The 12,831-nt window shown below is 40.7% G+C and overlaps 1 protein-coding gene across 1 annotated transcript in view; it reads right to left on the reverse strand.

Moving 5' to 3' along the window:
* Positions 1-12,311, reverse strand: part of RAB18 (RAB18, member RAS oncogene family) — a 28,758-nt gene extending 16,447 nt beyond the window's left edge. The window contains exons 1-2 of the mRNA XM_052650789.1: positions 12,190-12,311; positions 7,148-7,203 (exon numbers count right to left, since the gene is read on the reverse strand). Of these exons, the coding sequence (XP_052506749.1) occupies positions 7,148-7,203; positions 12,190-12,257 (124 nt within the window). The 5' untranslated portion in view covers positions 12,258-12,311. The remainder of the gene's footprint in view (positions 1-7,147; positions 7,204-12,189) is intronic.
* Between the last annotated feature and the right edge of the window lie 520 nt (positions 12,312-12,831).

Consider the following 12,831-nt stretch of genomic DNA (forward strand, 5'->3'; position numbering starts at 1 on the left):
CACTGAGACACTATCATAATGGATTAAAAACTATTATAAAAGAAAAAACAAAAAATAACAAGCATTGACAAGGACATAATTAGAATGCTTGTGCATTGCTGGTAGGAATGTAAAATGGTTCAGCCACTGTAAAAAATAGCCTGGTGGGTCCGCAGAAAGCTAAAAATAGAACTAACATATAACACAGCAATTCTACTCTTAGGTATAGACCCAAAGAACTGACAACAGGAACTCAAACAGATACTTGCACAATGTTCACAGCAGCTGTTATTCACAAAAGGCAAAAAGTGGAAGCAATTCAAGTGTCCACGGAGAGATGAAAGGATAAACAAAATGTGGTATGTACATGCAATGTAACATTATTAGTCATAAAATGGAATGAAATTCTGATATATGCTACAACACAGATGAACCTTAAACATATTATGCTAAGCGAAATAAGCCAATTACAAAAAGACAAATACTGTATGAGTCTACAAATATTATGAGTCTAATATAAGGTTTCTATAGACTAGGCAAGTTCACAGAGACAGAAGGTAGAAAAGGTTACCAGGGACTGAGGGGAAACGTCGAGTGGGAGTTACTGCTTAACTGGCGGAGCTTCTACTTGAGGTGAGGAAAAAGTTCTAGAAGTAGATAGTACTGATGGCTGCAAAACAACATGAACATACTCACTGCCACTGAACTATACACTTAAAAATGGGTAAAAAAGTAAATTGAAATGTTATGCATAATTTTACCACAATAAAAAATAGATTAACTAGAGAAGCCTAAACTATGAAAGAAACTGAATCTGTGGATAAAACCTTTCCGTGAGAAAACTTCAAGCCCCAAATGGCTTTCACAAACATTTAAATAATAATCCATTATAAACAAACTCTTCCAGAAAACTGAAGAGGAATGAGTATTTCCTTAATCTATGAATTCTAAATACCTAATACCAAAACCAGACAAAGACACTACAATTAAAGGAAACTAAAGATTAATATCCCTCATGAATATAAAGCCCTAAACAAAATTTCGTAAGTAATCCAAACATGTGTAAAAAAACAATACACCACAACAAAGAGATGTTACCTCAGAAATGAAAGGTTCATTCAACACTGAAAAAAAGAAAAAAATCATTGTGGACTTTACTAAACTAAAAAAGAAACTTCATATGATCATCTCAAGAGATGTGGAAAATACATCTAACAAAATGCAACACCATTCCTAATGAAAAGTAAAAGTGTTAGTCATTCAGTTGTGTCCGACTCTTAGCAACCCCATGGACTGAGGCTGCCAGGCTCCTCTGTCCATGGAATTCTCCAGGCCAAGAATACTGGAATGGGTAACCACTGCCTTCTCCATGGGATCTTCCTGACCCAGGGATCAAATCTAGGTTTCCTGCATTGCAGGTGGATTCTTTACTGTCTAAGCCACCAGAGAAGCCCGTTCCTAATGAAACCTCTCAGCAAACTAGAAATAGAAGGACATTTCCTCAACCTTATAAAGATGCTACCAGAAAACTACTAGAGATCATCAGTGAATTTAGTAAAGTTGCAGGATACATACACAAAAATTGCTAGCATTCCTATACACTAACAATGAAAGATAAGGACAGATTGAAGAAACAATCCCATTTACCATCAAAACAAAAAGAAAATAACCTAGGAATAAACCTCCCCAACAAAGGTCCTTCTAGTCAAGGCTATGGTTTTTCCAGTGGTCATGTACGGATGTGAGAGTTGGACTATAAAGAGAGTTGAGTGTGGAAGAATTGATGCTTTTGAACTGTGGTGCTGGAGAAGACTCTTGAGAGTCCCTTGGACTGCAAGGAGATCCAACTAGTTCATCTGAAAGGAGATCAGTCCTGGGTGTTCTTTGGAAGGACTGATGCTAAAGTTGAAACTCCAATACTTTGGCCACTTCATGCAAAGAGTTGACTCATTTGAGAAGACCCTGATGCTAGCAAAGATTGAGGGCAGGAGGAGAAGGGGACGACAGAGGATGAGATGGTTAGATGGCATCACCAACTCAATGGACATGAGTTTGGGTAAACTCCAGGAGTTGGTGATGGACAGGGAGGCCTGGCGTGCTGCAGTTCATGGGGTCGCAAAGAGTTGGACACGACTGAGCGACTGAACTGAACTGAAACCTCCCCAAGGAGGCAAAAGAGCTGCACACAGAAAACTGTAAGAAACTAGATGAAAGAAATCAAAGGTGACGCAAGTGTAGACATACCATGTTCATGGACTGGAAGAATCAATGTTGCAATATACCAAATCCAGAAATATATCAAACAAAGTAAGTAAAGACTTAACTAGGAAAGCAAGGACATTTCAGTATAAAAAGGTCGGTCAACCGTAAGTCAGAGCTGAAAAGCACATGGGGGAAAAAAGAATCACAACCTTTCCTAATAAAGCCTCTAAGCAGACTGGAAAAAAAGAAACAATTTATATATGATGAAGACCATTTGACATTATTCGAAATAACGAGATGTCAGAGCCATATTTACTGCTTTACTCCATTTAAAATGTTTACCTAAATGAAATTATATGAAATAGAATAGTTCTTTTTTTCTTTAGGTTATATCACATTTCCAAGTATTTTAACAAGTTTATGTTATGGCATTAAACAAGATGTATTAGCTGCTTTCTATTTTCATTAAGTCATCTTTCTGTCATGTAAGCTCAAACGATAAAGTAACATGTGGATGGAGATCTTATATCTGCCCTTAGAAGCCAAAATGTGAAAGGGAAGTCGCTCTGTCGTGTTGGACTCTTTGCGACCCCGTGGACTGTAGCCTACCAGGCTCCTTCGTCCACGGGATTTTCCAGGCAAGAATACTGGAGTGGGTTGCCATTTCCTTCTCCAGGGGATCTTCCTGACCTAGGGATTGAACTTGGGTCTCCCGCATTGTAGGCAGATGCTTTACTGGGAAGCCAAAATGGGTATCTTTAAAAACCTACTAAGGAGGTAATAAGAATCACTGACCTAAGTCAAACAACAACCAGAATTCGTCTAACTTTAGCTGAAATGCATCAACCCTCGCAAAATAATTTAGCATTTGTAACAATTTTAAGTCTTACAAATTAAGAAGTAGATGGTGAACCTGTCTTAAGTAGAGAACCAGTTCTAAATTTTATCTTTATTTGAAAGGTTTTACTTAAAGCACTTTTTGTATTCAAAGGTTTCTTTAGGAAGGGTAAATTAAACAAACAAACAAAATACATGAAGAAAATTGGCGTTTTACTCAGACTAGATCTAACATCCACGCTTAAATTCAACCAACTCTATCTAATGGAGCTGATTAAGTACTTCAGATAGAGACATGATTAAGCATCATCTTTTGGCCTGGCTATGGAAAAAAGAAAAATCTAACGTACCCCCCATCCCCCTGCCACAAAACATTCCCATGTAACAAAAGCCTGGTCAAAATATTCTTACAGTTTTGTCTGTGTGTGTGTTTATTTTTTGTTAGAAATGTTACCTTGGATTATATCATTAAATACTGGCTGTTTCATTACGTTTCTTCTTTAAGATGAAAACAGACTATGTAACAATCTTCTTTTGTGATTTCCATATTTTCTCACTCGAATTTAACATTCTTACTCATTTGGGTAAATTCTACCCACTCATCCAAGCTTACTGTTCTTTACTGTGTTTTCCACAGTCTCTACTGTCCCTTGTGAGCCCTCCAATTTCATCTTCACTTCAGCAATAGTTTTATCTTATTTTTCTTTCCCCTCAGCCAGCTTACACTGCACTTTCTCATGTAGTCACACTGTCTCTTCCCTGACCTCATACCACTGTTTTGTGCTCTCACTGATAAATATTTTCATTAAGGGTCTTAAATTCATGGCAAGATGTTGGGTCATTATTTTCATCTTCTTTACAGCAATATTTTTCTCTGATGAATATTCTTCACCTGTCCTTTGTTTTTCCATTCCTTTAATGGCAGTAGCAGCCTTGAGCTGGATTCTTTCTGCCAAGTCATCACTGAAAGTGATGATGTTTTCCTGGATGAGCTGTCTACAGGAAGCTAATGCACAAGGCCATAGTGGGATGAGTTCTGCATGAGCAAAATTCTGTTTTGATTCAGGGTTTTACATGAGAATCAGTTAGCTATTTACTTCTCAGCATCCAGAGGAGATAGAAGGCCTTAACATTAGTCAAAGGCATCACCTCCCCTTGTCTGCGTGACTCCTTGTTTGGTTTCATTTCCCAACTTCTCAAAATCAAACCAGCGGCAGGGAAACTCCTGCCATTGGCTTGAGAAGCCATCCTGCTTTTACAAAGGCTAACAGGTTTTGCACCTCATGGTGGGCCTCTCAAACTCATGAAGCATCTCCTGCTGGCCCCAAGCTCTGCAGCCATGGCACCGGCCACTTTCTCCCACAGGAGGCCTGCCTCGTCTCCGCTGCTTCAGGCAGCCATTCTCCTGTTTTGTGGCTTAGTAGACCATGGGGTCTGTATTTTAGTTTTTCCCTCTTTGTTGTTAATACCCAATTCCCAGAAAGCAGAAGAAAATGCCAACTTAACAGTACCATCTTCAAACCCAAAATCCAACAATTAACCTTAGTATTTCATACATGATAGAAACTTGAATGTCTCACTACATTACTGAAAGATAAAAGTGTGCTTTACTTACTATTACACTGTGAGGTAAAATACTGACTTTCCACAAAATACTATTTTTCACATGGCCATTAACAACTGAGATAATTATTTTTATTTCAAAACCTCATGTGTATATTGGTTATAACCTAGGGCAGAAAATTATCTGATGCCAAAATGTAAAAGATTCTTTTCAAGACCCAGGGTCAGCTGGGGGAACAAATTATGAATGTTCTCTCAGTATGCTACAATCTTAGTATTTGTTTTTAAAGCAGAACCTTTTTAGTAATAAAGACAACAAATCATCTGTCAATCTGTAAGACCCCAACGACATTTGGGTTTGAAAGGAAGACAATTTATACTATGGGCTCCCCTGGCAGTGGTAAAAAATCTGCCTGCCAATTCAGGAAATGAGGATTTGATCCCTGGAATAGGAAGAATCTCTGGAGAAAGAATGGCAACCCACTCCAGTATTCTTGCCTGGGAAATCCCAAGCAGAGGACAGGCTATGGGGTCCATGCGGTCTCAGAGTCAGACATGACTTAGAGCTTAAATAACAAGTTTATATTATATATAGGATCATTCCCTTAGTATTTAACTCTAGGCACATTTTTTTTCCTGCCAGTTACTATTCTTCTACTCTCTGCTTATCCAATACCAGGTATGTTCTGAGTAAAATCAAGTTTTACTAATAGCTCATTTTTTAAAGAAACAAATAATACATCAAAACCAAATTAAACAGATTTTGAACTAGTAGTGTTTTAAATGATTCCATTTTCATACATAACAGTAAATCTGTCAATGCTAACATGTCATTCAAAAGGGAAGTAATGCCTGATACAATGTATTAAATTTGGAGGCACCATGAGATCATGTTGGCAGAAACGAAGAAGAGCCTTTCCTCTGTTGCTGTTTAGTCACTAAGTCCTGTCCGACTCTTTGTGACCTCAAGGACTGTGGCCCGTCAGGCTCTCTGTCCTCCACCATCTCTCGGAGTTTGCTCAGACTCATGTCCAAAGCTCTTTCTCGCAGAATTCTAAGAAATGTAAATGGAAAGATGGAATTTGAAAAACCACGGTTCAACCACCACCGGAGTTGGAATGACAGTGGACAGGAACAGACATGGTGCACTCCATCTAAGTAACCGAGTCCAATCACCATTAACGGCACCAACACACACCACGCTCTGAGAAGCACCGCTGAGGAATTCCTGCCCAAAACGCACAACCTGAGTCTAACCATGAGGACACATGGACAACTGCAGTGGAAGCATATTCTACAGGACGACTGGCCTGCACAGGCCCTTCAAAAATGCCAAGGCCACAAAGAGACAGAGAAAGAATGAAGAACTGTTCAGATTAAAAGAGACTAAGGAAAAATGACAGCAAAATTCAATGTAGGATCCTGGACTGGACTCTGGACCAGAAACAATTCTTTCCTTTGGTATATACGATATTAGCGGGGCAACTGATAAAAATCTATCTGTATACAGGAGAACTGTATCCATGCTCATCAAGGAAATATACACTGAAGTACTTAGAGTTAAAGACACTGAAGATACTGAACGCAATTTTCTCTCAAACAATTCGAAAAAAGCAAGAATACTGTGTATGTGTATGTGGAGAGAATGCTAAAGCATATGTGATAAATGTGAACATTTCGGGAATCTGATTAAGACACTTTCCCTAATTGTAATACAAGATCAGATCTTTACTACACTCTCCTCCTCAGATCATGAAATTTTAGAGCTGGAAGAAAAATGTATTCTCACCCAAATTACTCCCAACTTACAGATGAGGACAAAGAAGTTAATGACTTGCTCCAGGTGACAACGTTCAAGGCAGAGCTGAGACGCTCATACTACTCTGACTCAGCTCTTCCTCCTACTGCCCCTTGTCTCTTGTACCTTTACACTGTCATCTACTCCCTAAACATGTGATACCAAATCATCTAGCTCTGTCTTCGGATATATTCTAATAAGCTGCTGTGGCAAACCACTTTCAGGCGATCTAAACTTCAATTTTTAAAAGGCACTTATGTGCACAGTCTTCAATAACTAATATCAATAAATATGTTGCCAGAAACATGTTGGATACTATATGAAATGCTAGAAATACAAAACTAACACACTCTACTGTGAATGACACAGCGAGGCCCATTATGACAGACACCACGTTTGTATCATTGATCACCATAACCCACCTCTTAGGAGAGTGCCTGGCATACAATAAACATTCAAATGACTGTATGCTGCTAAATAAAAGACATCCCACAGCACAAGAATGTGTATAAAGATAATCATAACATCCTCAGTGTTAACAAAGAACCATAAGACAACAGCAAAGGAAGTTATATTTTTGCTTGATTAGATCTAAAAAGATTTTGGAAACTGAATGACTACCAAAGGTAACATTGAAAGACAAGTTAAGATTTTGACAGACATGGAAGCAGTGGGGTAGTGAGAGGATGGGTAGGGGTAGTTAGATAAAACATCCTGAAGGCAAGAAAGTATTTGGCATTTCTATTAAATTTTTAAACATGGGCTTACCTATTGTTGCTGCAAGTTCTGGATCAAAAGTATCATCTGTGAACCTCAAGAGCAGGCTAAAAGAGATGTCAAAAAGACAGATTAGTAATTCAACTTTTCTTTCTAAACACTTGATAAATCTTCCTGATTGCTGTATTTTGTCACAAGTTAGGCACAATTTCAAAGAGCTAATGTAGTCAGTTTCCAGAAACATGGCCTCATTGCAGGTACATTCAGAGGAATTAAATTATTGGAAAGGCAATTAAAGAATCCCCAAAGCAAAGTAGTTTACTAGAAAACTTATTTCCCATGCTCCATTTCCTAAGTGTGAAAAGAGGTTTTTGTTTTTGTTTTATATAACTGTACTGGTATGCCCTTCTGAGAAAATGGTATTAGCAAACATGTAACACTTTAACTGAGACGGACAAAAGAGGAAGAGGAAGTCTCTTGGAATGCAACAAATTAAATTTTTAAGAAATCTAATGTGTCATCCACTCAGGTAAAAAGGGAAAGGTGTGAAGTCGAGCAATTTGAAACAAGTAGTCTGACTTTCACTGAAGTGGGAAGAAGAGATACAATAAAAGTAAGGGCTGAAGGTCACATGCTGGCCAGAGTAGGTTTCCTCTGGCAATGCTGGGTAAGGTGCATGAAATCTGGTAGCAATATTCAGCTACCAAAGGCTGTCAACGAAAGGAATGGCAGGAACTGCTCTATATTTTGAAAAGTTAATGCCAGCAAAAAAAGAAAAAAAACTAAGAAAATCAACAGAAGACAACTGCCATGATTACAGTAAGAGACAATGAAGGACTACGCCTGGGAAACGGTAAAGGAAGGCAGGCATGAAGTGAAAGGAAACGATAGTCACAAAAGTACTCTGAGATTTTATCTTCCAGAATTATTTCATTTAATGTAAGGCTGAAATGTCAATTATTAGAAGTTCTTCAAAAATAAAACCTAAGTTTTTGTTAAAGTCCTTTCAGTTCATTTTAGTCGCTCAGTTGTGTCCGACTTTTTGCAACCCCATCAACCGCAGCACGCCAGGCCTCCCTGTCCATCACCAACTCCCAGAGTTCACCCAAACTCATGTCCATCGAGTCGGTGATGCCATCCAGCCATCTCATCCTCTGTCGTCCCCTTCTCTTCCTGCCCCCAATCCCTCCCAGCATCAGAGTCTTTTCAATGAGTCAGCTCTTTGCATGAGGTGGCCAAAGTATTGGAGTTTCAGCTTTAGCATCAGTCCTTCCAAAGAACAACCAGGACTGATCTCCTTTAGGATGGACTGGTTGGATCTCCTTGCTTTTAGATTTATAAAATTAATAAATCTCCCCTCACATTATCCCTAAGTAGGATGAGACCATTCTATTAACTTAATTGCATTAATAAGATCAAGACAATAACTATCTTATGTCTCCATTGCGGGGGACAAAAAAATGTATGACTATTTCTATAGACTGTAATTACTGCTGCTAAACATTTTTTTTGGTCCACAGGGTATACTGCAAAACATAATGGCCTCTTGGCACTTTCCTAACCCAGCGTCATTAATTCAGTTTGAAGAACTAACTCTCCCTTTCCCAGTTTTGCTTTCTGGTGATCACAAAACCAGCACGACAAAAGCAAAGTAAGACAAAAGCATCAAATTGGAGCTTTTTCTACTTAACATTGAACTACAACTAATTTTATTTAATTCCAACATGAATTAGGTGACAGCACTAATAAGAATCTTGAAAGACTACTCATAAAAATTTTCTTCTCTCCCCAACATTAAACTTCAAATTAGGGAAGCCAAAAAATTTCAGTTACTCATAATTTAAGAATAGAGAAGTTGTGCATTATACTCATGTCACCAAAGAAAATATAACAAAAACGTAGACCCTTACCTAGCACTAGTGGTAATGATACCATAACAGTAACATAAATGATAGCAACAGTATGGGCTATTATTCATTGAACTTGGACAACGAGCCAGATACTGAGCCTGGGGGTTTTCTTATATAATTACTAATCCTTAAAACATCACTTGTCATTAACGGTATTTCGCCAGGAAAGGCAAGAATGTAAAACAACACATTTTAATACAGGCACTGAGGATAAGGCAGCAGATTTTAGCTATGGCTACACTGTCAGATGAAAATGTATCCTAAATTCTACATGTGGATTTTCTAGGTAGGGAGTCTATTTCTCTACTAGATTTTGAAAGGAATCCACAACCCGAAAATGATTAAGCAACACTGTTCTAAAGCATGTATGGTCAAGCCTTCATTTTCAACGGTTAAGGAGCAAAATACAGAGCTGTAGATAGAAGGAGTAACTCCTGCTCTTCCACTTGGAAGAGACCAAATGTATAATTAATAAGTGCAATTATAACTAAGCTGCATTTCTCAGTTTACAAATGAAACTGGCCAAAAAGGACAGGGATGTAAGAGACACAGAAGGGACAGCAAAGTAAATAACAACAGGTCTCTATAATCCCTTCCAGTTCTGAAACACCTTGCTACTTCTTTACTTCACCATGCGCTAGCCACGGAATCCAAGAATATTACACATTTAACACTAGGATAGGTTTGAGAGATTTCTACTCCAACCTCACTTTTGAAACAAAGAGATGAAGGCCTAGAGTGTCTGAGTGTCACACACAAGGTCACACAAATGGCAGCACCAGTTTCATCATTCTGATCTCCTGGCTGCTCTCACACGTTAATTAACTCTAAGTATAAAATAAACTGGAAAAATAACCCACTAGTTTGAATGTGTTAAGATCTCCTTTGTTGTGCAATGATTTCTCAACAACACACGTGATACCTCACTTTCATTAACTCTAGATTTACAGAGAAATAGAAACTATTGGTTAGAACAATCCTGTAGGATTATATCGATGTCAAATGTTTTTGTACTAACTCACCTTAAAAAGCATGCTACACTAAATCGCTTCAGTCATGTCCAACTCTTGGCGACTCCATGGACTGTAGCCTGCCAGGCTCCTCTGTCCATAGGATTCTCCAGGCAAGAATACTGGAGTGGGTTGCCATTTCCTTCTCGAGGGGATCTTCCCAACCCAGGAATCGAACCCAGGTCTCCTGCGCTGCACGCAGATTTTTTTACTGACTCATCTATGAGGGAAGCCCAGGCTTCTGAAGAGTCATTTTATCTAGGAAGATAAGCGTTCCAAGTTTTTTTCCAGAGCATATGTCCACCAGTAATGTGTAACCAGCTGTAAAGATAAGGTAGCTTTCTCCCTAAATGCAATCCCTTCTTCAAAGAGGTAAGGGTGTTAAAATTTTGCAGTAAGCTTTTGAGGTGAGGAAAAAGCTTGGAGCAGATAAGCTCCAAATAAATTTGTTTGCCAGGAGGGAACCAAGGAAACCAATAAATCCACTTAACAGATTTTACTCCAGAGAAAGAATATCAACTTTCACTGTTTAGCAACTACAGAACAATAACAACAACAGGAGTGTTTACTTTGGGCTTCCCTGGTGGCTCAGATGGTAAAGAATCCACCTGCAATGCAGGAGACATGGGTTCAGTCCCTGGGTTGGGAAGATCACCTGGAGAAGTGAACGGCTATTCATTCCAGTCTTCTGGCCTGGAGAATTCCATTGGACTGTATAGTCCATGGGGTTGCAAGAGTGGAGCATGACAAAGCGAGCTTCACTTAATTATCCATCCAATACATTTAGAATAGCCACCAACCAACCATGTTTTGGGCTGAACCACACAAAACAACATCCAACCAGTCTTGACTTCAGCAATTTCATATGCCTTAACCTAAACGAGGGTCACATCTCAAGAAGAAAAAAGGGTCACGTGGCCAGGGAATTCCTAAGACAATGTTCACATATTACTTAACTTTTTAACTCTCACATATACTAGACAGTGATGATGAAAATGATATTAGCCCTTTAAATAACACACACACACACACACACAATCATACTATTTTTTTTTTAGCCCACAGTGTTTCATTTCTTTATTCCTTGTTAACATAAAAATTTCTCATTCCAATACAAAAAGTACATTAAAAGAGGGAAACTATGAAAATATACTATCATGCTTTAAAAGTACATAAAGCTACAGAACACATTACAGATTTCAAATGCTTAAATATCTTTAAAAAAAAGATCTCACGAAGTAATTTGAAAGGTAAGCTTATAAGGAGGCATAGCTAAAATATGCAATTGTTTACAGCTTCTGGAATTTGAATCTTATTTAAAGATCAAGGCAGCCTGGGACACACCCTACTACTAATCGGATGACAAAGATAACTTTACCTGGAGAACTTTGCTCTAAGACCTGAATAAAATCACAGCTCACTCCCAACACCCAGCAGGCTCCACGTCTTCCCTAATACTCAACCTTAACTACTGTCCAACATCATTCCCCCTCTCTCCCGCAAAAACCGTCAAGAAATAAAAGACACATACTAACGTGTTTCGTTACCTCTCTATGACGTGGCAGAGCAAGAAACAATTACACTGGATTCTCAAAAGTGGTCCACAGCTTAAGCTCCTGCATCTTAGACCAAAGTGATTATTTAAGCAGTCAGAAGACTGATGAGTTCTTTCACAGCTGACTCATTAAAAAAAAAAAAAAGAATAATTGGCTACGGGGTGCACCCAAATAGGCCAGGAATGTGACCTATGGCGTCACGAAACTTGCTGTGCAGAACTTCAGGTATTTAGAGAAAGCCCGACAGAAATCCCACGATGGTCAAGTCACAAGCTCTCCGCTCGCGGGGTGACAGGCAGCTCGATCCCCGGGGCCGGGAGGCCTCTTCCCTCCGCTGGACTCGGGCCCCGACCCGCCCGCCACGCCCTAGGCGCCTCTGCGGCGGCGACCCGGCCGGCCCAGCGGCGCCCTCGGAATCGCTCTTCTCCGGGTGCGACAGGAGGGGACGCGATCCAGGGAACCAGGCCGGGCCGAGGCCGCGGGGCCGCGAGCCGAGTTCGCCCCGTCCAGGCCCGGCCCGCCGCCGTTTACCGTTCCCGCCGCGGCCCCAGGAAACAAGCCGCCACCGAGGAGGAAAGACCCCGCCACTGTCGTCACGAACCGCAGACCCCTCTCACCTGGACTTGCCTACGCCGCTCTCGCCGATGATGAGGATCTTCAGGGTGGTCAGCACGTCCTCGTCCATCCTGACCCTGCTCCGCACCGCGAGCAGCTGGCCGCCCCTTCCGCTCCTCAGCCCTTCCCCCCTACCGGGGCGAGCTGCCGCGCATGCGCCCCGCCCCGCCCGGGGCCACCTTCCTTTCACACCGGGTGTTTAGCTTTCGCAGGGGCCCGGGACGCCCCAGTTCCGCCTGGAGGTAGAGCTCTGCGTCTGCGTAAAACCCGGAGGTCCGGGCTTCCTTCCGGGGAGGGACCGTCTTCCCTTGCGCAAGCGCAGAGGAAGAGAGCCCGAATTAGGTTTCACGCACTCTTCGGAGTATTTCTCCTACCTGAAGTTAGCGTAACCGTCCTTTCCTGGTGCTTGGAAGAGGTGTGAGTTAGGGGCGAATAGTGCTCTTTTATTCAGTAGCTGCTCAGAACAGCTGCACTGCAGTGGGAAGTCTTGTGCGTGAAGGCACGATTATCTTAATTTTAGTTCCGACCACCGTGTATGCTGTGTGCTTAGTCGCTCAGTCGTGTCCGACTCTTTGCGACCCCATGGACTGTAGCCCCCCAGGCTCCTCTGACCGTGGAGATTCTCCAGGCAAGAATACTAGAGT

The sequence above is a fragment of the Budorcas taxicolor genome, chromosome 13 (genome assembly GCF_023091745.1).
Source record: "Budorcas taxicolor isolate Tak-1 chromosome 13, Takin1.1, whole genome shotgun sequence".
In the NCBI taxonomy this organism is placed as follows: domain Eukaryota; kingdom Metazoa; phylum Chordata; class Mammalia; order Artiodactyla; family Bovidae; genus Budorcas; species Budorcas taxicolor.